The sequence below is a fragment of the Oryctolagus cuniculus genome, chromosome 5, assembly GCF_051225735.1.
Source record: "Oryctolagus cuniculus isolate XC-2025 breed Fujian yellow rabbit chromosome 5, ASM5122573v1, whole genome shotgun sequence".
In the NCBI taxonomy this organism is placed as follows: Eukaryota; Metazoa; Chordata; class Mammalia; order Lagomorpha; family Leporidae; genus Oryctolagus; species Oryctolagus cuniculus.
The window spans coordinates 132742026-132766835 of NC_142871.1; the positions used below are offsets into that span (position 1 = coordinate 132742026).

The 24810-nt window shown below is 60.0% G+C and overlaps 1 protein-coding gene across 1 annotated transcript; it reads right to left on the reverse strand.

Annotated features, from left to right (window-relative positions):
• Positions 1-167: 167 nt before the first annotated feature.
• Positions 168-23250, reverse strand: RAB44 (RAB44, member RAS oncogene family). Its single transcript, XM_089333993.1, has 13 exons — positions 23041-23250; positions 15859-15970; positions 14415-14589; positions 13123-13269; positions 12563-12653; positions 12119-12214; positions 11738-11934; positions 9922-11387; positions 8646-8727; positions 7151-7265; positions 5751-5852; positions 3639-3715; positions 168-3029 (listed from the first exon to the last, which is right to left on the reverse strand). Exons 1-13 carry the CDS (start codon positions 23245-23247, stop codon positions 2939-2941), a joined length of 2958 nt encoding a protein of 985 aa, XP_089190119.1. The 5' UTR covers positions 23248-23250; the 3' UTR covers positions 168-2938.
• Between the last annotated feature and the right edge of the window lie 1560 nt (positions 23251-24810).

The window sequence follows — 24810 nt, forward strand, 5'->3', positions numbered from 1 at the left end:
CAGATTCACACTGAATAGGAAAGGGGTGGGAGTCCTGGCTCAGGGGGAGGGGCGTCCCCGTGACCAGCAGTGGGGAAACGATGGAAGGAGACGCCTGCCTGGGGGGGGACCCGAGACTCCGAGTTTCTTTGTGGGGCCCAACACCGTAGCTTCTGGATCTCGTTCCTGGCCCCAGCTTCTTGTGCTCTGGCTTTCCGCTACTGCAGGCCGCGGGGGCAGCAGCAACGGCTTGAGCAGTTCAGCCCCTGCCGCCCACATCAGGGGCCACAGCGCTTGTCCAGGAGTTTCAGCAGCTCCGAAGCCTGGGACCCGCCGTGAGGGGGCGTGCTTTGGGTGCCCGGGGACTGCACATCTTTTAAAGGACGCTGCGTGATTGTTAGGGGCAGACCAGCTTAGGGGCCCTGCCCTCTCGCCTGTGCTGTGCCGGTTCCCTGGCAGAGAGGGGAGAAGCCGTCCCCCGCGCGGCACACACCAGAATTCCCCGATGGAGAGGACTCTGGCTGGGAGACAGGACCCTAGAGCCGCCTCCCGCCCTGCAGGCCAGGTCAGCACCCTTGAGGTGCAGCTGGGGGAAGCGCGCCCAGGACTGATGCAGCCATCTACCAGGTGTTGCTGCTGATCGGGGCGCAGGGGGCCCTGCCTGGAGCCCCCTCCCCTTGTCTCCCACACAGGGGCCAGGGGCTCCCCTGAGCCTCTCCTGCAGAGCCCCTGCCTAGGGGACTCCCTTGGGTCCCCACAGCAGCCCCTCGCTTGCTGGGAGCATGGGAGACTGCAGAGGGCCACCTCTGACTCCATTTGGGCTGTAGGGGACGGGAGAAGCGAGGGAGCAGCCCAGACCCCCAGGCCTGGCCGGAGCTGCGCCATTTACAGGCACGTGCCACCACCTTTCCATCCCTGGTTCCATCAACAATGACGTGGACGGTCACTGGGGGAGGGGAGAAAGGACTGAGAGCCCCAGCCACAGAAGCACCCCCGTCTGTCTGTGTCAGGGTGACGCAGTGGCTACTGCAGCCTGGCCTCCAAACCCCACACACGGGCTAGGGGACCCTGGACCAGTTACCAGCTCTCTCCATGCATCTGTCCCTCGTCTATAAGAGGGGACAGTGACAGGTCCCACGGCATGGTGCTGATGTGAGGGTTAGACGAGCTCATACAAGTTACCTGCTCAGAGCATTGCCTGGTGGCACCTGGCAGGCTTGGGTAAATGACAGCTGCCACTCTGTCCCTGCCCACTCAGGTCCAGAAAGCTCCCTCCCTGGAGCCTCCTGCCCAGCCTTTCCAATCCCTTCCCCCTTTCTGTAACTCTATGCCCTGAGCCCCATCAGCCCAGTTCCGCCCGCCTTCATCAACCCCAAGCCATGCTGTGGCCAGAGACCCTGAGCGCTCACTGCATGCCTGGAAGTTCACCCTGAGGTCTACCTCGAGTCCCACCTGCTGTTCTCCTTATCCAGCTTGTGCTGGGGACTTGCAAGGCTTTAGCGGTCAAGGACAGCCGAGACAGGGCTCTGGGCCGGGGTCCAGTCTCTCCCAGCCTCACCTCTGGAGAAGCTGAGGCAGCTGTCTGGGGCCAGAGCACAGCTGACATGGGAGGGGCAGGCCTGGGGGCCACGCCTGCACCTGGTCCCCCAGAGAAGAGGACCGGGGCTCTGCCTGCTCTCCCAGCTCCCGTGGGAATCACACCTTGTCCACCTGCCTCATTAATGCCCTGGGGGACAGAGGTACAGTGCCCACCAGGGACAGCCCTTAGCAACAGCAAGACCTGCCCCACCCTCCCTGTGGGCCAGCATCGCTCCCTCCAGCCCACACTCCTCCCCTCCACTGCTGGGCACACAGCGGGCGCTGGCCTGGAAATCGCTCAGAGCCAGGCGGGGCATGGGGAGAGGTGGAAGGGGTCAGATGTCAGTAGGGGGCGCCGTAGGAGAATGGGCCGGATGGCCGGAGCCAGCCTGGGTACAGCCTGGAGGGAGGCGGGGTCTGCTCCAGCCCGCCTCCTGCCGAGGGTCACCTGGCTGCTGCTGGCGTGCCCCTAGCGACTCAGCGCTCCACTGAGAGTGGGCAAGCGGGATGGAGGCCAGGAACCGAGAGACCTCAGTGGATGGCACAGGTCTCTCCTCTCCTGATCGCGCTGCCCCGCCCCCAGCTCTGCCCATCTCCCCCAGGGAACGGCCCAGGACCCACATAACTGGGAAGTACCAGACTCGGCCCCCACACCTGTTGGACACTACACTCACGGTGGGGTGTGAGGGACATTTGCCACAAATGTGACACTGAGAGGCCACTCTCCACGCTCATGGCTTGAGGGACCCCGGTCGCCATCACTTTTCAGGAGCGGACCCCTGTGCAAACCCGGGAACACCTGCCAAAGCTGCAAGAGGAGCGGGGGTCGGGGGGAGTCTGAATGCCGGTCCCTGCTTGCTCCCCAGGGCAGAGGGCCGTGATGGGGGAGGGGACACCATGGCATGGGGCGGGGCATGAGCCCTTGGAGGCGGGTCCTGAGGCCCGGGAAGGCAGGAGGACATCAGGGATTGCGGGGCCACCTGAATGTCATCCTTCCCCAAGACTGAGAGAGTTAAGCAGGAGCGTGGGGCATCTTTAATCCGCAGAGCGGGCAGCACGGCGGCCAGCGCCTCGCAAGGTGCCCGCCCTGCTCCTCCGCGTCATTTTTCTGAATGTACAAGGAACACCTCGCCGCCGTGGACACTCTGGAGACAGGAACCTGCGCATCCGCCCTGCAACTGCACGCCCGCCCAGAGACCTTCCTCTGTCGCCTTTCTAGACTCTTCCTCTGCACGCTGCCCCACCCCCCGAGCCCCGTTTCCACTGCCGAGTCCCAACTCCAGGGTGATCTTCCGGGTCCTCTCGGCCAGGGCCGTGTCCATCCAGGAAGGCAACCGAGGCTAAGCAGCAGGAAACCCGGAGGGGTGGCGCCCAGGTGGGGTCAGGAGCAGCAGCCGGCTCTCTTGGGTGGCCTCTTGGGGACCACGTCCACCAGCGAGTGTTTCAGGCGGTCTTCCTGCACCCTCAGGGACCTGCTGGCCGTGCCCGGGTGTCAGTCTCCCTCCCCTCCCCCACCCCGCCTCCCAGGAGCAGCGGTGGGGGGCGGGCATGGGTGTGGGGGAGGTGGGGGGGGGCTGCACCTGACCTCCCCCTCGAACTTGCTCCGCCCTGCCCTGCACTCTTTGTGGCACCAGGAAAGTAGAGACCCAGAGGCTCTGACCGCCCTGTCTGCCCCGGCACCTTCAGGGGGCTGCTGTGAGCAGGGAGGGAGACGGCTGGGGACTGGGGCCATGCAACCTGGGCGTGTGCCAGGCCCGTGAAGGCGTGAAGGGACGGGATGGCCGGGGGTGGGGGCAGGAGGAGCCCCTTCATTGGTTCACAGCCCATTTCCTGCACTCATTCATTTGCTCACTGTGTATTTCCTGTGTGCTATGTATCACTCCTCTCATTCATTCACTGAGCTCGGCTGGGGGAGGGGGGTGGGGCTGAGCAATACAGACAGGGCTCTGCCCCGCCCCCCCCAACCCGGGACATGGAGAAGACAGAACGAGCGTCAGTGACTACCGTTCGTCAAGGCTGTGACAGACACAGGGACATGGGGACCCGGGTCAGGAGTAGAGGGGCAGGGCGGCGGCACTCACCTGGCCAGGCTAACCATGGGCTCCAAGATGTTGTGACCCAGGGCAGCGCTGCACTCCCCAAAGGAGACCCCCAGCTCCTGTGGGCCAGACAGGGAGGGCGCAGGCACTTTAGGGGAGACTCAGGACTGGGGGGGAGGGGGCACTTTTTTTGTTAAGGATTTTGGTTTTTATTCAAAAGGCAGGTGACAGGGGATGGCATTGTGGTGCAGTGGGATAAGCCGCCACCTGCAGTGCCAGCATCCTGTATGAGTGCTGGTTCAAGTCCCGGCTGCTCCACTTCCGAACAAGCTCTCTGCTAATGTGCCTGGGAAAGCAGCAGAAGACGACCCAAGTATTTGGGCCTTTCCACCCACATGGAAGAGACCCGGATGAAGTTCCAGGCTCTTGGCTTCAGCTTGGCACAGCCCCCCCCCCCCCATTGTGGTCATTTGGGGAATGAATCAGCAAATGGAAGATTCTCTTTTTCTCTGCAGCTCAGCCTTTCAAATAAACAAATGTTTGTGGCTGTGTGGTTTTTTTGTTTGTTTGTTTTAAGGCAGGTGACAGAGGGAGAGGGAGAGGGAAGAGAGAGAGAGAGTTTCCATCTGCTGGTTCACATTCCAAATGCCTGCAGCAGCCAGCGCTGAGTCAGGCTGAAGCCAGGAGCCAGGAAGGCCCCCTGGTTTCCCATGCGGGTAGGGGTGACCCAAGCACTTGGACAATAATCTGCCGCTTTCCAGGTCCACTAGCAGGGAGCTGGCCAGGAAGCAGAGCAGCACTTGACGTGGGATGTGGGATGTGGGATGTGGTTGTTCCAAGTGGCAGCTTAACCCACAGTGCCACAACAGCCGTGCCACCAGGGGAGACCCATGAGAAGCCAGCAGCAGCCCCAGCCACTGGGCTCCTGGCCATCAGTCCTCGACCAGTCACAACCCGTCCATTCTGGCTGACCCAGGCACCGAGGGCTCCGCCCTGGAGACCACCGATAGCCCCTGGAGTGGCCTTGGGGAGACGCCGCGTGCCAACTGGGAGAAACGCGTCTGGGGACCCTTTGTAACCATCGGTTACGTTCTCCACTTCAAAACACCTCTCACTGGGAGAAAGACTGGAAGATGAAGTATAGAGAGATGCTTCCAAAAGTTCTTGGGGAACTAAACGCTAAGCTTATTTTGGTGCAAGAAAACTTTGTTGTTTTTTGGGAGGGGCGGGTAATACACATTCTCCACGGACTTTGCAAAGACCCCTCCTCGGAAGGGCGGAAACCACTCTCGCTGGCTGGCGTGGAGCAGATCTGCCCGCTCTGGATTTTGTGGCCTTTTCATTGCAGGGAAGGGGGGAAGGGCAAATGGAGGAAACCCAGCCTTCCGCACCCCCTTCGATATTTTCCTGGCACTGGGTTCTCAACAGCAAATGCTGGGAGGCAGAGGCGGCCACCTGAACCCCACGGCAGCCGAGAGTTCGCCTGGTAAACAGCGCACCTAGGACATCCCCAGGCCAACACGTGGGATTCCACACGGGGCGTGGGTGGCCCTCGGGTGGCCCCGTGGGGAGTGCTCCGGAGGTGGGGTTACTGCGTCCCGGGGTGGGGGGAGCCCCGCCCTAGCGAGGGAAGACTTCCCGCCAAGCAGGAGCCCCTACGATGACAGGCGGGGGTGGAGCCCGCGGCGCCCGCCCTGCGAGGAGCCATCTCTCTCTCTTTCCTTCTTTGCTGCTCGCCAGACTTTGTGGCATGTGCTTAAGTCCCAGCTGTAAACAACCGGGAGCCCCTGGCTTTTGATGTGCTCTTCCCCAGGAAGGCTGTGAGTCTGGACACAGAATAAATTAGAAGGGAGAGCGTTAATTAGAGACCAGGGGGACGGGGAGTTGGGAGTGAAGATTTTGCTCTGTGTAGGTGGGGCCTTTGCTGACTCAGCAGTAGGGTTCGGTGTCATGTCCACCGCTCCAGCCACAGGTCTGGGTCTAAAGGCAGGTAGGTGCCAGCGGCCTGGGGGAGCTGGGAGGCAGACGCGGCCAGGCTGTGGTCAAGCATGGACAATGCACCCCCTTCCTGCTCGCGCAGGCCAGGCCGGCCCCTGGCCCCTGCCCATCACAGAGGGTCCGCCCAGTGCCAGCTGGGAGGCCCCACATGCTCACCTGGGCCAGGTGCCGCCCAGCTTCAGTAGGCACCTGCCGCACCTCCTCGCAGTCCGTCTTGTTTCCCAGGAGGAGGATGGCCACCTCGTCCGCCCCGGCGTCCTGTACACAGAACAGGTTCTGTTAGCCACACCCACTGCAGACCTGCCCCGGGGGGGGGGGGCAGTGCAGGTCCCACTGAGGGCGCCACCCCCATGCCACACCCGCGCCACACCCTTCTCAGATACTCCTCACTCCCCATCGGCAGTGAGCCTGCCCTCCTCTCTGCTGACAAAGGTCTCACCTACTTTCCAAGGCCAATCTCAAGGGCACCTCCTCCCGGGAGCCCTCCTGGATGGCTCCTGCTTATGCCCCTCTCTTCTGCCCTTTGCTAAACCGTCCTCCACCTGATTCCACAGCCTGCCTTGCACCTGTGCTACATGGCTCACGAGTGGCAACAGCAGCGTCTGAGGACTTGAGCACTGACTACTGCAAGCTGTGTGTGCAGAAAGTATCCTCACTCCATCCTCATGACTTCCCCAGGAGAGAAGTCGGGACATTGGGGTCCCTTGTCCAGAGGCACAGAGCTGGGCTCCACACCTAGGTCCTGGCAGACCCCAGAGCGCAGCACCTCTCCTCCTACGTCGTCTTAGCCTGCTGCTGCTTCTTAAAGTTGCATTTATTTATTTCAGCGACTGACACAGAGAGAGAGAGATCTTCTATCTGCTGGGTCTCTCCCCAAATGGCCACAACACCCGGGACTGATCCAGGCTGTAGCCAGGAGCCTGAAACACCATTCAAGTCTCCCATGTGGGTGCAAGGGCCCAAGCACGCAAACCACCTTCTGTTGCTTTCCCAGGCGCATCAGTAGGGAGCTGCAAGCAGAAGCAGAGTGGCTGCCCTGATACAGCATGCTGGCGTCGCACGGAGCAGCATAACCTGCTGCGTCACTACCCCCACCCCTTATGCTGCGCTTTTGCCTCCCTCCTGCTAGGCAAGAAAGTTCTGGAGAAAAGATAACAAAGCTTATGTCCCACCCCTTGCTGTGCTAGGACTCCCTGTAAAACCTCACTATCCACGCATGGAGTCGTGGGGGTGGGGGACAGCATGGGACTGCCTACAGAGGGATCACCCCCTAGAACAGCATTGCCACCGCAGTAACCTCCGGTGTCACAAACAGAGCTGCTGCATGTCGGAAAGAAACAGCCACGGGCTGGAGGAAGTAGTTTGGTTTGGAGACCGTATGAGGTGGTTGTGGTTTCTTTCCACTACTGAGTTCTCAGCGCATCCAGCCACACCGGCCCCCGGTGGCTCCTCGGTGTCACCGGGATCTCTTGTGGCATTGGTAAGCCTGGGAGAAAAGGAGGAGAGGGCAGGACGCAAACTTCCCTTGACGCCAAAAGGGGGCCACAGCTGCTTACCTGGAGACAGTGCAGCCAGTAGCGCACGCGGGCAAAGCTGCTCTGGCAGGTGACGTCGTACATGAGGACGACTCCATCGGCCTTGCGCAGCAGCTGCCGCGTCAGGCTGTGGTACCTGCCCAGAGCGTCCGTGTCAGGGGTGCCGGCCCCTCCAGGCCTCAGCCGCCCCCTCTGCGAAGTGGGATCGCTTTCCTGAGAGGATGGGTGCCTGGTTCCTTCCGCCTGGCTTTGGTCACCAAGGTCGCAGTTCCCGGCTCAGACTGCAGAGGGCGCCAGAGGCACCCAGGGAAAGCCCCCGGCCCCCAGGTTCTAAACAAGTTTCCAGATGTATGTTACATATACCCAGATATCCTATGTACAAGGGGACTTCAACAAGTTCATGGACAATGCAATTAAATGGTCTCTATTTTTGTTGTAAAAAATCTTTGGAATCCATGAGTAGTTTTTTTGTAATAAACATTTTCCCTGGATCTTCTTAAAAAGATATATTGATTTGACTATTTGAAAGGCAGAGCAACAGAGACAGTGGGAGAGGCAGAGAGAGGGAGAAAGAGAGGGAGAGAAATTTTCCATCCTCTGGTTCACTCCGCAAATGGCCGCAATGGACAGGGCTGGACGAGGCCAAAGCTGGGAGCCAAAAGCTCCATCCGGGTCTCCCACGTGGGTACAGGGGCCCAAGCACTCAGGCCATCTTCCACTGCTTTCCCAGGTGCATTAGCAGGGAGCTGGCTCAGATGGGGAGCAGCTGGGACTTGAACCAGAGTTCTGATATGGGATACCAGCGCTACAAGCCACAGCTTAACCCGCGGCACCACAACGCCAGCCCTTCCCTGAACTTTTTCAAGATTCTCTCTCCCTCTCCCTCTCCCTCACACACACACACACACACACACACACACACACACACACACACTTGTGAACACACACACAGAGCCTTCCCCCGTTTCACACAGACATGATGTGTATCGCGCATTGGGTTCCTTAATGACCAGGGTTCTGCCCGCTTCTTCCTGTCAGAAGGGTGTCCCGGGGACGCCACCATCTCTTGTGCCTTCATTGTCGCACCACACCACTCTAACGTATTTAACTGTGGCTGCTGGGCGCTTGGGTTGTCCCCTAGCAGAAACAGCCGTGGTCCCTTCAGTGACCTGGTCCTGTGTGAGCTCAGGCATGGACAGAGCTTCTAGAAGGGGGTCTTGACCTCTACTGCCTAGGAGGGCAGGGGGAGGCCATGACCACTGGGCGGCTGTGCCCTGAGGACCGGCCACTTTGACTTGGCCCTCACACGTGCCCTGCAGACGGAGGGGGCCTCTGGGTCTGCCCCGTTGTCCCCCAGGACCAACCTTCTGTGCTTCCTGACCATGTGCAACCCTCATGCCTGCCCGGCTGCCCCCTGCCCGTCTGGCTGCCCCCTGCCCATGCTGCCCGAGCTGCCCGGGCCCGGCCACCCCAGTAGCCCAGTCCCCTGACACACGCGATGCAGAAATGCCCCTACCTCTCCTGGCCAGCCGTGTCCCAGAGCTGCAGTGCAAACCACTTGTTGTCCACCAGCAGGGTTTTGACCCGAAAATCCACTCCTAGGACACACAGCAGGGCAGGATAAGGCCACCCGTCCCCAGCCCCCAGCTGAGACAGGGGAGGAGGAGCTTCTGGTGGCTGGGTCCTCTCTGCTGTCTAAATCCCAGCCTGACTCAAGAGCCCACCTCCTCCAAGAAGCCTTCCCAGACCACCCAGCCACATGGAGCCAGTCGTGCCAACATGACTGCCTCACACTGTTTAGCTCCAGGCCACCCAGCAAACAGGTTTCACGACTTCGTTTCTATAATCCTCTTTGTGTGTATCTTGCCCTCCCACTGGACCGCAGGTGGGCCGGCCACTCCAGCGGGGGCAGAGGAGCTCTGGCTGTGGGGACAGCTGCCCGGGCCATCACAGCAAGTCGGGCCCCGCAGCTGACACCCGTGGGGAAGCCAGGCTCGTCCTCATGATTTTTAAGCCAGGAGATATGGCAGCAAACCGCGGCTGGGATTTGACAGATCTGGGCGTGCACCTGGGTCTCAGGTGCTCCCAGCTGGCCGGCAGTGTATGGCATGCCTGCCCTGGCTTTTGATACTAGTGCGACCTGTGTGTTTGTCTTTTGAATTTTCCAGAAGCTTCCTACTACATAAAAATGGGGGAGTCCACTATCTGGAGACACAAGACACGAATCCTTAGCCCAATCTCGGAGGTGGGCTCTACTGCTGTCCTCACTGAGCAGTGAAGATTTGGGGACTCGGGGGGGGGGGCGTCAAACAAGTTGCCCAAGTTGACACCCCCACTCAGCAGCAGAGCTGGGATTTGGACCCAGACACCTGGGTTCCCAATTTACCACCCCCTACAGAGGCGTTCTGGGTAAGATGTGTGACTCGCCCCAGGTGGCTTCCTGCCTGAGCGACCCGACCTGGCCCTGCCGTGGCCTGCTCACACCCACATGGGTGGAGACCTGCTTGCCCTCACCACCAGCTAGCACTGGCACCAAACTGCAGGGCGCCTTGTGGCTGTGGCCCATTAAGAAGCTAATCTGATCAATGCAGAAAAAGCAAATCGCCTGTAATTAGAGACAATTAGGAAGAGTGAGATGATGCCCGTATGAAACGCTGGCTGTGGCCCGGGCGCACCTGCACCTTGCTTGCTCCGGGCCTGCTGCCGCGTGTCAGGCTCGGCCCCTGGGCCTCCCCTCCTCCACCTCTGCTCCTCTGCCCCTCCCCTCCCCCACCCCCACTCCCGGCCCTTACCCACAGTGGCAGTCGGGCCACTGGCAAAGCTGTTGTGGTGCAGCAGGTGCAGGAAGGATGTTTTGCCCACGCCGGAGTCTCCCAGGAAGATGACGTGGAAGACATAGTCAGGGCAGACCGGAGGCTCGCCAGGCCTGTGGTCCCCCGGGGCCAGGGGCCACCCAGCCTCCCCGGAGTCCGTTCCTGGGTCTCCAGGCCGGCCCTCTGCCCTGGCCTCCTGGGATCCAGGGAAGCCTGGCCGTCCTTCTTGGTGCGCATTTGTGGCTGGGGGCCTGGGTTGGGCTCCTGGCTCAGGCACGGAGGGGAAGGTCTGTGTGGGCCCCTGAGGCCCTCCTGTGGCCCCGGGCAGAGCCGTGGGAGGGGGACCACTGGCAGGGGGCGGTTTGCCGGGACCAGGGGCTTCTGTTCCTGCTCGAGCCGGTGCTGCATGCAATGGGAGAGGGGCAGGCAGGGCTCTTTCCTGGGTCTGCTCCCCAGGCCCTGGCGGCAGGCCAGGAGCCTCCAGTGCCTGCACTGAGCCGGGGGACCGGCTGCCACCCCCCACTTCTTTTATCTCCTCCTCCTCCTCTCTGGGTTCCTCTTCCAGACCCTGGTGGGGGAGGGCCGGCCGTCCATTGGGCCCGGGGCCCTGGCCACGAGCGTCTTGTGGTCCCCCAGGAGGCCCCTCCTGTCCGGCTGGGTTTAGCTGGCCCTGCTCCAATCCTTCTGCGGGAGCCAGACTCACAGGCTCCAGACCCTGGGAGGGCTCGGCTGACCCCAGCGGCGGGGCCAGGGCCCCCAGGGACCCTGCGCTGGACTCGGAGCCTGTGTCGGGCAGGTCCCGAGAGCGGGCCGCCCCCAGCCTGGGCAGTTCGGCAGCAGCAGATCTGAGCCCGGGGCCCTGGGGTCTGGGGCCTGGGACCTGGGACTGTTTGTTGGGCCCAGCCAGGGCCTGGGGAGGGGGAGCGCTCACTTGGGGAGGGGGCTCACCCTCCAGGGGCATGAGCATGCGCAGTGCTGCTGCCCCCAGGCTCTGTGACTCCTCACCTGGGGCTCCTGGGGGGTCATAGAGGAAATGGGCCTCTGCTGGGGGCCCTGGCTTGAGGGTGGGCTCCAGGCTCTGAGCCTGGACTGGTGGCTCTGGACCAATGTCCCGCCCACTGCGCTCTACCCCTTCCATGCCCTTGGCCAAGGCGATCACCCCAGGGAGGAGGCTTGGAGCCCCATCTGAATGTGCAGCTGGCTCCTGCGCCGATGGCAGGGCTTGTGGCTCTGAGATGGAGATCTGCCTGACCACGCGGGGCGTCTGGGGGCCTGAGGCGGCTCTTGGGGTGGGGGGCGGGCTCCAGGTGAGCTGCAGAGCCCCGCGTGGAGGGCTGCGGAAGCCGCTCAGGAGCTGGTCCCAGTCATCATTGTCCCCAAACAGCTCAGGCAGGGGGGCCTCCTCGGGGGCGGTGGCTGGGGGGTCCGGGACCTTTTCCCTCGTGCTGGGGACACTGGAAAGGAAGCGGGGACATGAAGGTGTCAGCCGCGCCTGCCCGCCCAGGACATCTCGGCACCACCCGATGCATACTCTCCAGTGCTGCCCCCTGACGGAGGGCTGCGTGAGTGTTGAGTGTGTGAGTGTGTCCGCCCACGTCTCAGCAGTACGAGCCTGCGCACTGGCCCTCCCCTCTTCTGAGCCTCAGTGAGCTCATCTGAAAACGGTGCCCACTCGACGCCCCTCGGCCGGGGTGCCGTGAGGTGTGCGGAGGCCGACCACCTCGGGCCAGCGTGCTGACCAGAGCCACAGCTCAGAGCCTCTCTCCCCGCTCCCTCCCGCAGGCCCGGGGGTGACAGCACTTGCCTTGGTTCTTCCTCTGTCTGCCAGGACACTCGGGCCCTGGCGGAGGCAAGGTGCCCCCTGGTCGCCCGCAGCTGCCCCCGCACCTCCTCCAGCTGCCCGGCCAGGTCCCGCTGGGCCTCCCGAAGCTGCAGGTTCTCGGCGCTGGCCTCCTGCTGGGTGCTGCTGAGGCGCTGGAGATGGGCCTCCAGCTGGGGGGTGGGGGGCGGCTAAGCCAAGCTTTTTTGCTTGGCTCTTAGCAGGAATGGCTCCTGCCCTAGCTGCATTACCCAGCCCCAAGGGCCTGTGGCACCTCCTTCCCCCTCCCCCCCGGGGGGGGGCTGTTCTAATGGGAGCCAACCTGCCCTGAGGACCCTCGGCCAGTCTGGCACTCACCTCCCTGTGGCCAGCGGCCAGCTGCTGCGCCTTGAGCTCCTTGGCCACCAGGACGTCGTGCACCTGGGAGCTGAGGGCCAGGCCCCGGGAGTCGCTCTGTGGAGCAGACGGGCTCAGAGTTGCCGGCTGCACTGCCCTCCCCACCCGCCACTGCCACCCAGGACTGGGGCGCAGGCACCAGGACTACTCCTCTGGTCGCCGCCTAGGTTGTGGCCACAGAGAGATGGGGGTCCAGGGAGCGAGAGGACCAGCTCCGGGGACAGCGAGAACCGGCAAGGAGCACCAGGGGGCGAGACCCGGCACTTCCACCCCAGCTCTTAGGGGAACCCGAGCTGCTCAGAGCAGGGAGAGGACGCCTTCCCCACACCGCGACCTTCTGCCTCGCGCTGTGAAGGTAGCAGAGAAGCCAGGCTGGGGTAAGCCGGCTGCAGACAAGGAGCCCACCTCAGCCTGCAGCTGCTGCCTCTCTCGGACGATCTGCTGCTCCATCTCCTCATAAAGCCGCTGCACCTCGCGGTGGTGGTCAGAGTCACGCCTGGGAGGGGCGGAGGGCAGGCACCAGGGAGCCCTTCAGCACCTGCGGGCCCCTGCCGCTGGCAGCACTGACCTGGCCTAGACTTGGAGCCCATCCCGTGGCTCGCCTGGCGCTTCGGGCCGTCCCTGACCCCTGTCACCCCGACAACACCACACTGACTCCTGGTGATTCCCCGGTGCTGTCACATAGTCCCCAGGGTGCCTACCCTCACGGGCTGTGTCCTTCACAGCCCAGGGCCACCACACAGGCTGTGAACTCCATGAGCTGTGCCCCTGAGCTCGGCGCACTGCATACTTGCCATTGTCATGCTTTCGAAAGGACCAACTCGGTCCTCTCAACAGGTCCCGGAGCCCCCCTCTCCCTGCGGCTCTGCTCTGCCCCCGCAGCCCCCCAGGCTGTGCCCCAGGAGGTGCCAGGGATTCAGTTCCTATAAAGAGCGCCTACTGCTGCCCCGCTCCCTCCAGCTCACTTCCTCAGGGTCAGCTCCAGCGCCTCCTTGCTGGCCTGCACCTCCTGCAGGCGGCTGCTCATCCTGGCCAGGAAGCCCTCCAGGTTGCCTGCCAGCTGGGGCTCCTCCTGCCGCAGCTTCTTCCACAGTTGCCAGATCTCTGCCTGCCTGGGGAGGGACACACAGGCAAGGATTAGGTCCTGGGGGGCGGGGGCCACAAAACTTTCACAGCCGCAGGTGCAGCTCGAACACCAGCTTCTCCCAGAGAGCCTCTCCCAGGTGCACCTGCTCCCCTCCTGAAGCCCAGGACACTTGACCTCCCGATGGCCGTGCACTCAGCAGTGGGGGTGGGGAGAGACCTGGGAGCCACCGGTTGCAGGATTCCATTTGCTTTCCGGGTTCCCCAACGCGGCAGCTGTGTGACCTCTTGCAAGACCCATGGCCTCTCTGGGCTCATTTGTAAACTGGGGAGGCCAATAGCCATCCAGGGTGGCAGCTGGGATGGGAGCGGCGAGCCCGTAGGAAGCCTGGCTCCGGGCCTGGTGCATGGCTGGCCCTTGGCAAACTCGGCTAATCGAGTCACAAAGGTAGATGCCAGGGGCTAAGTCTGGGACGAGCTGCCCGGGGCATGCATGGCCCCCACACAGCTTCATCCCTGCCTCTCCAGCCTGCACCCCGAGTCTCACCCTGCCTGCCCCACAACTCCTGGCCCCACCTCTTGGAGCTAAACTGGAGAGACCTTGTCCTCACCAGGTAGGTGGGTGGGCTGACATCCAAGGGCGGCTCCCTTGGGGGCTCCAGCAATGTGGAGGGGCCAACGGCAGACAGGGCTGCCCTCCTCTGGGCATGAGCGAACCCCCTATGCCCACCGCTGAGACAGAGGGGAGGCCATGGCCTCTGGTCCCTGCACCTGCCTGAAACCCCCTGGGGGGCCCCTTGTTTGAGTTGAGAAAGGCATTCAGGGGAGCAGCATGGTTCCGAGAACGTGAGCACCCTTGGGCGGCTGACACCCCAACTTGCTCCTCCCCGTGGGGAACGATCGCGTGGGGCAGGACGAGGCGGGAGTGTGTGGGTAGGAAGGACCCCCCCGCGGGCAGACGTCCTGAGTGCTCGCTCCACCCCACAATGGTTTCCATGCTCTTTCTGCAGCGGGGCACAGAGGTCAGAGGTCAGAACACCTGTGGGGGGGGGGGGTCACACAGCTGCCCAGTGGCCATGCTGGGGTTCACACTCGGGCCCTACCTTGCAGCCTGACCTGGGGTCCCTGTGCCTGCGACAGTGCCTCCCCTGCACCCACGCCGCACAGGACTCACTCGGGAAGGAAGGGGCCAGTCCCCAGCTGCTCCGTGAAGGTGAGGAAGGCCTCTCTCTCCTCGGCGTCGGCCTCCTCCAGCTCCAGGAAGCTGGTGGCTGTGGGTAACCTCTTAGTGGGCCGTGGCCGCCGCCTCCTGAGCCTGTGGGTGCTCAGGCTGGAGCCAAAGATGTTTTCTGTGGGATGGAGGCGGACAGAAGGGCAGAGCGGGGTGGGCCACATTCCTCATCAACCTTGGGCATCTGCTCCCCATCTACAGATCAGCCCCATGTACGGAGGCCCAGAGACGCCAAAACACCTTCGGGAAGCCACACAGCAGCTCTATGGTAGCCAACATTCTTAATGCTCTCAGTTAAGGGTTATTTTTGGGCAACTACTACGTGCTGGTAACAAAATCAGCAAAATACCTCTTAGTGGAGCCGACACTTAAGGGAGGGTTGAAAAGGGTACTTCTTAAAAAAAAAAAAAAAAAAAAGGCGAATTTGCCGAGTGGGTTAAAGGAACAAACTGGTGCCTTCCACTGAGAACCGGGAGGACGTGCATTAGCTGGGTGGTCAGGAGTATGCTGAGCAGGGCCATTGGATCTGAGATGCGAATAGCAAGCCGCAAGTCCTGTGGATTTCCACCCAAGTGCCTCCCAGGCGGCGAGAACGGCATATACAAAGGCTCCGGGGCAGGAGCCAGGCTGGCGAGCCAGAGGGACCAGTGGCATTGGGGGAGCCCGGGGGGATCCCTGGGTCTGGATGGTGGGGGCCCTGCAGGCCTCAGGGAGGAGGGTAGTGTTTGTCCTTGGCATGGTGGCACCACTGACTCAGCTGTAAACACGTCCCCTGGGGGCTGTGTGCACAGCACTGCTCCCACTGCACCTCCCACCAATCCCGGGCCCTGACTGCTGCCCCCCGACCTGGAGCAACCATCGCCTGGGGTGGCCCCAGCCTGCAGATGCAGACTCCACACCTCCCTCTCTGCTCTCTGCAACCTTGTGGAGACTCACTGAGCCAAAGACTCTGCATGGCTTTGTGGGTCCCCCGAAAGGAACCCGCCCCCTCCTCCGTTACCTGGGCCAGAGGGTCCCCCACCACGGAGAACAGCAGCTGACAGGTGCAGAGGCAGCCCTTCCCAGCAGGGGCTCAGCACTTGGGACACCCCCACCCTCTGTTGCTCCCTGGGCCCTAAAATTCCCTCCCCCAAAGCCCAAGCATGAGCTGTCTCTGGTAGAAACCAAGGCCCCCACCGAGATCTCAAGAATGGGAAGTTTCCCAGGGGAGGGAATCGGAGAGCAAGCCTGGAGGCCTCTCTGGAGGAAGGGGAGGCTCAGGAGAGCACTCTGCTCCGAGCTGCCCTGGCTGGGAAAACGGGTGCCTGTCCAGCCAGCCCAGCCTAGCCCCGTGCTGGGCACACTGGCTATGCAGGGTGCCCCCGAGGCCCGCCTAGGAGGGACATACTGAGTCCAGAGCTGAATTCCTCAAGGGAGAGGTGTCCCTTCCGCTCCACGTCCACCCAGTCGAAGATCATCTCCAGCTCGTCCTCGCTGCCCAGGAAGCTGAACTTGGCTGCCTGGAAGGAAGGAGTGAGCGGGCAGCTGTTCCCACAGGTCAAGGCTGTGGGCCACCCCGCCCTCCCGCTCCCCCAGTGACCGGCCCTGGGCCTCGTGGGAGGCCCCATCCTTGGCAGCTCTTGGCTCAGCGCAGCCCTGAGCTGGCTCCAGGCCTTGTCCTTTTCTCCATGCAACATCAAAACGCATCCGTCCTAAGTCCCGCCCTTTGAGGACCTTGACAAAGAACCTTGACCAGAACGTGCTCACCAGGGTCCAGAAACCACCCGACCTCATGTCCTCCCAGCAGCACAGGGGGCCGAGGCCACCAAGCAGGAGTGGGCTCATCCCCCTGACAGAGTGAGGGTCCAGACTAGACCCTTACTCACTGTAGACCGTCTCCGGGAGAGAAGCAAAGCGTTGTTTTCTAGTAGAATAGAGGACTCCAAGGATCTGTGGCCTGTTGGACACTAACCAACTTTTAAGAATCATTTTAAAAATTATGTCTTCCTTTCCTTTGAAAGGTCTTCAAAGGAGGTCTTCTGGCAGATCTTCCATCCGCTGGTTCACTCCCTAGATGGCAGCAACAGCCAGGGCCAGGCCAGGCCAAAACCAGGAGCCAGGAACTGCATCTGGGTCTCCCATGTGGGTGCAGGGGTCCAGGACTTGGGCCATCCTCCACTGCTTTCCCAGGCCACAGCAGAGAGCTGGACTGGAAGAGGAACTGCTGGGACTCGAACCGGCGCCCGTATGGGATGCCGGCACTGCAACAGCAGCTTTCCCCGCCCCCTTGGTTTACTGCGGACTTGTGGCTGGGCTTGCAGAAGTTAAGCCAGACCCTCCGTGTGCGTGTCTCCAAGTCTGTGATGCAGGCAAGCCTTCAGCCCCTGCTGTGGGTGTGATACAGGCAGACTTCTGAAAAGTTCGCGTGCCTGCTCAGCCTAGGGTTACGGAAACCACATTCCGTACAGGAATGCCTGGCGTCATGTGCACTCTGCCTCCCAGCTTCCTGCTGATGCAGACACCGGGGGCAGGCACGATGACTCAAGTCCCCGGGTTCCCGCCACCCACTTGGGAAACCCGGACTCTGTGTTGACTCTACGTCTCAGCTTCAGCCAACAAGAGCAATGGGGCTTGAACCAGCACGTGGCAACTCGCTCGCTCTCTCTCTCTCTCTCTCTCTCTTCCTCTCAAATATACAAAGTTCATGGAACACAGAATTAAAACATAACTTTACTTTGATGCCAAAAATGTTGACATCTATGCATCGTTAGGTCTTCAAAGAGTTGGTGGAAGTGTGTTATGGAAAAACTACGCGTGGATTTCAAAGTGTGCACCGAGGTACACTTATCCTTAACTCCATTGTCCGTGAACTTTCCGGTGTTCCCTGCCACAGTCACCTGCTCCCGGGAGACATCAGTAGCTTAGCAGACCTGGTCTCTTCCAGGAGCCCTCCACCGACTGGCTTCCAGGGAGCAGTAAGAGTTCCCCTAAACCAACGTTCTTCAAGTAACGGGAAGCAAAGAGAATGGAATTCCAGCGCTTTCAAGGTTCCGGACCCTGAAATAAACCCTCGCCGAAGAAATTGCTGGTGCAGAAAATCCTTAACGAACCCAGATTCTCGTAAGTTGGATGAATCTTTGGACAAATTATTCCGGTTTAATATTTGGATTATAAAACACAAATATTAGCTGTGTTTCCTCTGCATACCACAAATTTACATTCTGTTTTTTTTTTTTTTTAAATAAGATGTGGATTGATTTTTTTGAGAGGAAACCAGATAATAATGAATTTCTACATGTCTCCTTTTCGCTTCCTGATCCAACAGGTCAACCTTTTCCTTATTACATGTTTAGGTTTACAAAAATGTAACTGTATGGGGCCGGCGCTGTGGCGGAGTGGGTAAGCTGCTGCCTGCAGTGCTGGCATCCCATATGGACGCCGGTTTGAGTCCTGGCTGCTCCACTGCCGATCCAGCTCTCTGCTATGGCCTGGGAAAGACGGCTCACGTCCTTGGGCCCCTGCACCCAAATGGGAGACCTGGAATAAGCTCCTGACTCCAGCCTGGCCCAGCTTTGGCCATTGTGGCCATTTGGGAAGTAAGCAGGAGATGGAGGACCTCACCCCTCCCACCCTGCCTCTTCCTCTCTGTAACTCCACCTTTTAAATAAGTAAATAATTTTTTTTAAAATTATACAAATAAATATTTCATTAACCCTCTTCATGGCAATACTATCAACAGTGGCCAGAAGAGGGAAGCAACAGATGTCCACCCGTGGATACAGGGAGCAAGAAACAGGCATTATGCAGAGAATGGAATATTACTTGGCCTGGAAAAGGGAGGAAATTTTGACACATATTGCAAGGTGGCTGAACCTTGAGGACATTCTGCTAAGTGAAATAAAGCAGCCACAAAGGGGCTGGCGTTGTGGCATAGCATATTAAGCTGCTGCCTGTGATGCGGGCATCGCATATGAGCGATGGTTTGGGTCCCAAAAGCTCCATTTCTGATCTAGCTCCCTGCTAATGTGCCTGGGAAAACAGCAGAAGATGACCTAAGTGTTTGGGCCCCTGCCATCCACGTGGGAGACCCAGATAGAGCGCCAGACTCCTGGCTGCCGCCTGGCCCAGCCCTAGCTGTTGCAGACATCTGCAGAGTGAACCAGCAAATGGAAGATTCTCTCTCCTCTCTCTCTCTCCCTCTCTCTCTCTCCCCCTCTCTCACTGGAACTCTCTCTTTCAAATAAATCAATCAGTCTATTAAATACAAGCACTTGGCCTCATCTACGTGAACGTGATAAAGCGCTCTGAGCAGTCTGCCAGGGCTGGCGAGAAGCTACTATCCATGCTGTGTCAGCAGTGCACGCGGCAGCGCCATCTTCTCTGCTGTGTGGCGATCTTATCATGCCCTCATTATCTTTTCTTTTTAAAAAGACTTTAATTTATTTATTTGAGAAGTAGAGCTGCGGACAGACAGAAGGAGAGACAAAGTTCTTCCATCTCTTGGCTCACTCTCCAAATGGCCACAATGCCCGGAGCTGAGCCAGTCCGAAGCCAGGAGCCAGGAGCTTCTTCCCGGTCTCCCATGCGGGTGCAGGAGCCCAGGCACTTGGGCCGTCTTCTGCTTTCCCAGGCCACAGCAGAGAGCTGGATCGGAAGAAGAGCAGTTGCGACATGAACAAGTGCCCATATGGGATTCTGGTGCTGCAGGCAGAGGCTTAGTCCACTAGGCCACAGTGCTGGCCCACGCCCTAATTTTTAAAAAAACAAAAAGCAAAGATGGCTCCCTAGGTAGGAACTAGATGGTCTTGCAATCCTGTTGCCGCCTGTGTTTGTTTCAAAACACTGTGTTTTGTTGTCATTTTGATGAACTAGATAACCAAGTGCTGTTGCTTGGGCTCCCACGGTCCCAGCCTAATCTAGAGCACAGATCTTCTCTGGCAGCTTTTTTGATTTTGCCATCACATTATATCTGATCAAATGTAGAAAAAAAAATAAAAAACACCTTTGTCTTTATTAAATCCCTCAGTTACGGGAGAAGAGTGAGCAAACCAGAAGAGATTTCAGCCTTTCGCAGGCTAAGTTCACTTAAGCAGGATGCTGCCATTGTAAATGTTTCTTTGAAAAAAATCATTTGCATCAAAGGCAGAAGACTACAGAAAGAAGGAGAGATACAGAGAAAGAAATCCACCTGCGGGTTCATTCTCCAAATGGCCACAATAGGTCTGGAGCAGGCCGAAGCCAGGAGCCTGGAATTCCTTCTGGGTCTCGCACACGGGCGGCAGGGGTCCAAGCACTTGGGCCATCCTCTGCTGCCTTCCCGGGTGCATTGGCAGGGAGCTGTATGGGAAGCCGAGCAGCCGGGGCTTGAACTGGTGCTGCGACATGGGATGCTGGCGTCACAAGGGGTGGCTCAACCCACTGCGCCACATGCCTGCCCCCACTCAGGGAATTGTTATGTGCAACACGTTCCTGCCTGCAGGGGGAGCCACTGGTACTGGTCGAGCCCTTAGGAAATGGAGAGCTCTCCCAGGCCCTGTTCTGATGGTATCTGTTACTGTCACAAACACACGCAGCCATTCTGTCTTGTCACCACACCAATTTCTGCTTTCCTCCCATTGCCAGGGGCTCTGTGACAAGTGCAGGTCACAGCTGGCGTCTTCAACAAAGCAAGGGAAGCTTAAAGCATACAGAAAAGGCACTGTGCCCCAGCTCCCACCAACTGCACCTGCCAGGGTGCAGGCCGCTGGCCGAGCTGGGGGGGACAGAACGTCCAGCACCCCTGAGCCCGCACTCAGACAGCTCAGCCAGGACCCGGCAGGACAGGAGCTGGCACCAGGCCCTGAGCCACGGCTGTGGTTACTTGCTGCCATGCGGCTGACAGCATTTCCTACTGCCCTGAACAGACCTCGGCAGAGGCGCTTCCTATGTCAGCGTGGTAGATCACATGTTCAGAAACTGAAATGAAGCTTTTACAACGGTATCGGCGCCGCACCGACCCCGCCTCGTGACTCAGCCCACGGCTGCGATGGGATCTCCTCTCTGCCCGCCCAGTGGAGTCACCCCAGCAAGTTCAGCGGACCCTCCTGCTTTACCCGGATGAGACGCCATTGATCGATCATGCCACCGAGGCCCCGCCCGGACCGGCGTTCCGTAGGACGAGCCTCACTGAATCACGTGTGATGAGCCCGCTCCAAGAAGAGGGGCCTTGGAGAAACCGGGATGCTGCAGCGGACACCTGTTGGAGGCCCTGTCTGGGGCTTGGTTTCCTGGCCTTAGTGTGGAAGTAGAGTGAGCAGCTCGTCCCAGTTTGCCTGGTGTTAGTCTCCCAGTCCTTTGGAAACCGGGACAGTTTGTCACTTGTTGGAAGGGCAAAATTACAGAGGTTTTGCAAATCCAGCCTGGGGCCTGCGTGGTGGCGCAGAGGGTTAAGCCAGCATGCCTGTTGGAGTCCCCGCTACTTGGCTTCTGATCCAGCTCCCAGCTAATGCGCCTGGGAAGCAGCAGAGGATGACTCAAGTCCTTGGTCCCCTGCCACCCACATGGGAGACCCGAGTGGAATTCTGGGCCCTTGGCTTCGGCCTGGCCCTGCCCAGGCTGTTGTAGCCATTTGGGGAGTGAACCAGTGGATGGGAGATCTCCGTCTCTCCCTCTCTCTGTCACCATGCTTTTCAAATAAATAAACATTTCTTTAAAAGATCCAATCTAAGGGGCTGGCACTATGGTGTAACACTGCCTGCAGCACCAGCATCCCACATGGGCACCGGTTCAAGTCCCGGCTGCTCCACTCCCAATCCAGCTCTCTGCTGTGGCCTGGGAAGGCAGAGAGGATGGCCCAAGTGCTTGGGCACTTGCACGCATGTGGGAGACCCGGAAGAAGCTCCAGGCTCCTGGCTTCAGCCTGGCCCAGCCCCAGCTGTTGTGGCCATTAGGGAAGCGAGCCAGCAGATGAAACACCCCTCTATCCTTCTCTCTCTCTCTTTGTAACTCTGCCTTTCAAATAAATAAATAAATCTTTCAAAAAAATGCAACCTAAGATTGCAAATGAAAACCTCTGGACAGAGACAGAATGGTTGGAGACTGCAGGGTTCAGCTTGCCGAACAAACTCACCGAGGCCCCTGTGTCGGCTGTAGACCCTGGCTGCACCTGTGCGAGCGACCAGGCCAAAACCTGGTAAGAGCAGCCTTTCATATCTCACGGAAAAGCTCTGGGGATTCTTTTGAATCACAGAGAAAAGCATCTGACACTTGGGATAAAGGCAGAAAGGTGGATGGCAGACCCCGGCACCAGCACAGGGAGGCAAAGACGAGCCGGCGTTGTCTAGACCGGGGAATGGACTTGGTTCTTTTCATTGTTTACCTTTAATTAAAAAGCCCCAGACGCACTGCAGTTACTCATTAACTCGTACTTTTTTTTGTCCAGGAGCAATGAAAAGAATATTTGTCTGGCAGAGCATATAACCCCAGAGATTTATGGCCTGCTGGACATCAGCCAGTCTCAAAACTGCACGCAGCCACCTCGGCCCAGCGCCCTCCCCTCAGATCGCCCAGGAGCACCGCGCTCTTCCAGAGAGCCAGCGTCCCCCCTCCCCCGCCCCCGGCTCCCTCGCTTATGCACAACCAGCACGTATCAGACCAGAGCTGCGTCACGTCTTATGTGTGGGCCCAAATGGCGCTTTTTTAGCCACTCTGGAGGGTGTATTTCAGCATCAGCTCTCGCACTTGCTGTGGCCCTGGAGGGACTGCGGGGCCGGTTTTGATGGGCTCAGCTGAAGTTGAGAGCATGGCATAGCACCAGGAGGAGACAGCAGCCCCCGCCCCCCCAACTCGCACAGCCCCCGTGCAGTGAAGGAAGACAGACCAAAAGAAGCCGTGGCTCGCCCCTGGTCTGGCCATGGCCTGAGACTCCTTGCTGGGATGCATAACCATGGCTGATCTTGTGTTCATTTTGTTTATTTTTTCAATTTATTTGACCAGTGTAGAGACAACTACAGAAAGAGGTCTCATCTGTAACTCACTCCCCAAATGCCTGCGACAGCCAGGCCTGGCCGGGGCTGGAGCTGAGAGTCAGGAACTCAATCCAGGCCTCCCACATGGGTGGCAGGAGCCTGATCGCTTGAGCCAACACTGCTGCCTCCCGTGGTCTGCACCAGCAGGAAGCTGGAGCTGGAGCCGAGAACTGAGCCGAGTTCACCCGGCACGGGCTGTGCCTGTCTGAACTGCTGTGTTAGCTGCTAGGCTAAACGACCACCCCAGTCTGAGATTTCTTTGAAGTTTATAGTCATTGACGTAGTTTGATTTCTAGGGTTTTGACTGCTTCCCTAGATTAACTTCTCTGCTCAATGGGCCTAAAACTATACCCTTTCAAAGTGATTTCTTTGGCTTAAAGTCTTTTCCTTTGTTAAAATGTTAAAGCCATATCAGTCATGTACATGTTAGTATAAACAAATCTCTAGCCTTCATTGAGAGCCGATTTTAGTTGGGAGAGACGGGAAAGGGATTGGAAGACAGGAAGCTGTGCCTTCCTGGGACAAGGGCTGTCAAGAGACAGCAGGGAAGGCATTCAGAGGGTGGGACTGGGTCTGAGGCTCACCTCCAGGTCCTGGCGGGTGACAAAGCCCCTCTCCCTGGCCCCACAGTCCTGGAAGAAATCCTGCAGCTCTTCTTGTGTCTGAGCGGACCAGGACAGGGGCTCTGGGGCCACCGGGGCGTCCTGGCCATCGGCCGGCTCTCTCATCTGCCGCCGGCGACTGGAGCCCAGCTTGCGGCCTCTCCGCGACACCCTCTGTCCACTCTCCATGGTGCCTTGTACCTGTGGACAGAGGAGAAGGAACACAGCGCTGGGCCACTGAACACAGCCCAAACCTCACGGCTCAAAACCCTCCTGTGGCTCTCCATCCTCTCAGGGCCCCTCCCCCACCCCGGCCAGCCTCCTGGCCCCCAGACATCGCGCTGGGGGGCTCTGCCCTTGCTGGAGCCCCCTGGGTCTACAGTGCTCTCCCCCGAGCTACCCACACGCCCTCACAGCCTGAGCCGGTTCACTTCCCAAAGGGCCACAAGAGCCAGGGCTGGGCCAGGACAAGGCCAGGAGCCCGGAGCTCCATCTGGGTCTCCCACAGGGCATGGGTTCATTATTGCAGGAGCGGGTCCCTGAGCAAGGGTGTGCATGGGACCCTCCTGCCCTCTCTCGCCTGTCTGTCCCCCACCAGGGGAGGACAGAGGGAAAAGGCCCCCGCCGGACGCCAACGCGCCAGTCGCAGACGTCCCAGCGCAAATCCCTATGTGGCGCAAATTCCCCGGGGCTGCCGGATTCCGTCCCAGAGGCGCACGCGGACGTCGGCTCCCTGACACGTGTCTCTGTGGGCCGTGGAGCACCTGATGCCAGCTGCTTAGTACAGCAGGAGGGGCTCCGGGAAGGGTGTCCAGTTCACCCAGGTGGCGTCGGCCAGTGGATAAAGGCCCCTGTCATCCAGGGGAGGCCCCCAGGGCACGGGGCACACGCACTGGACGGAGAGATGGCACTTCCTGCGGGAGGTGGCGCTGGCGCTGGTTCCAGGCAGGCGGGTGGGCCTTGGAGACCAAGACCAGCACGCATGAAGGCTGGGGGCAGCAAGGCAAGGCCTGCGCCTGCCAGAGGAACAAAACCCCCTCCCTGGGCGTTCTCTGCACGGCCAACAGCCGTAGACTGGTTGAGTGAAGCCAGCAGGGACGCTGGCCCATTTTAGGGCCTGGAATCACTGCCCAGCCTCCCTCATCAGGGTGCCTAGGACTTGGCAGAGCAGCGCCTCACCTGGCTGGGGCCCAGGGTGGGGGACAAACTTCAAAGTGAAGGAGGGTCCTGCCCCCCCCCCCGCTCTGTTTCAGGTGCAGTTTTAAGCTCATCCCTGCAGAGCCGCAGGGGCGCCCGTGACAGCCAGCTGTGCACACCTCGTCCCCACCCGGGGCCTAGCATCAGCCACTGAGGGACGCTCCCGCCATGGGAATGGCAGGTGCACAAGCCAGGGCCCCCCGCCCCCACCGCGCACTTGGCCACAGGCTGGAGCACACCTCTCCTGCCGAGACTCCTGTACCACAGCCTTCCCGAGCCCTGGATCGTGCATAGACAACAGACCTTACTGAGCGCCCACGAAATGCCTGCCCAGGGCTAAGCAGGCCTGCCAGGGGCCCGGGTGTTTCCATTGGAAATTAGGGCGAGGTACCTCTTCCTCCTGGCAGGTGCCGGGCCCACAGCTGACAAGTGTAATGTGGACGGGATTCCAGTGCCCAGTTGCCCTCTTGGCCAGGCACCCATGTGCAGGACATGCCCTGCACACCCAGGCAGGGCCTCATGCAGGACAAGAATACCCACAGTGCAGCACAGAAG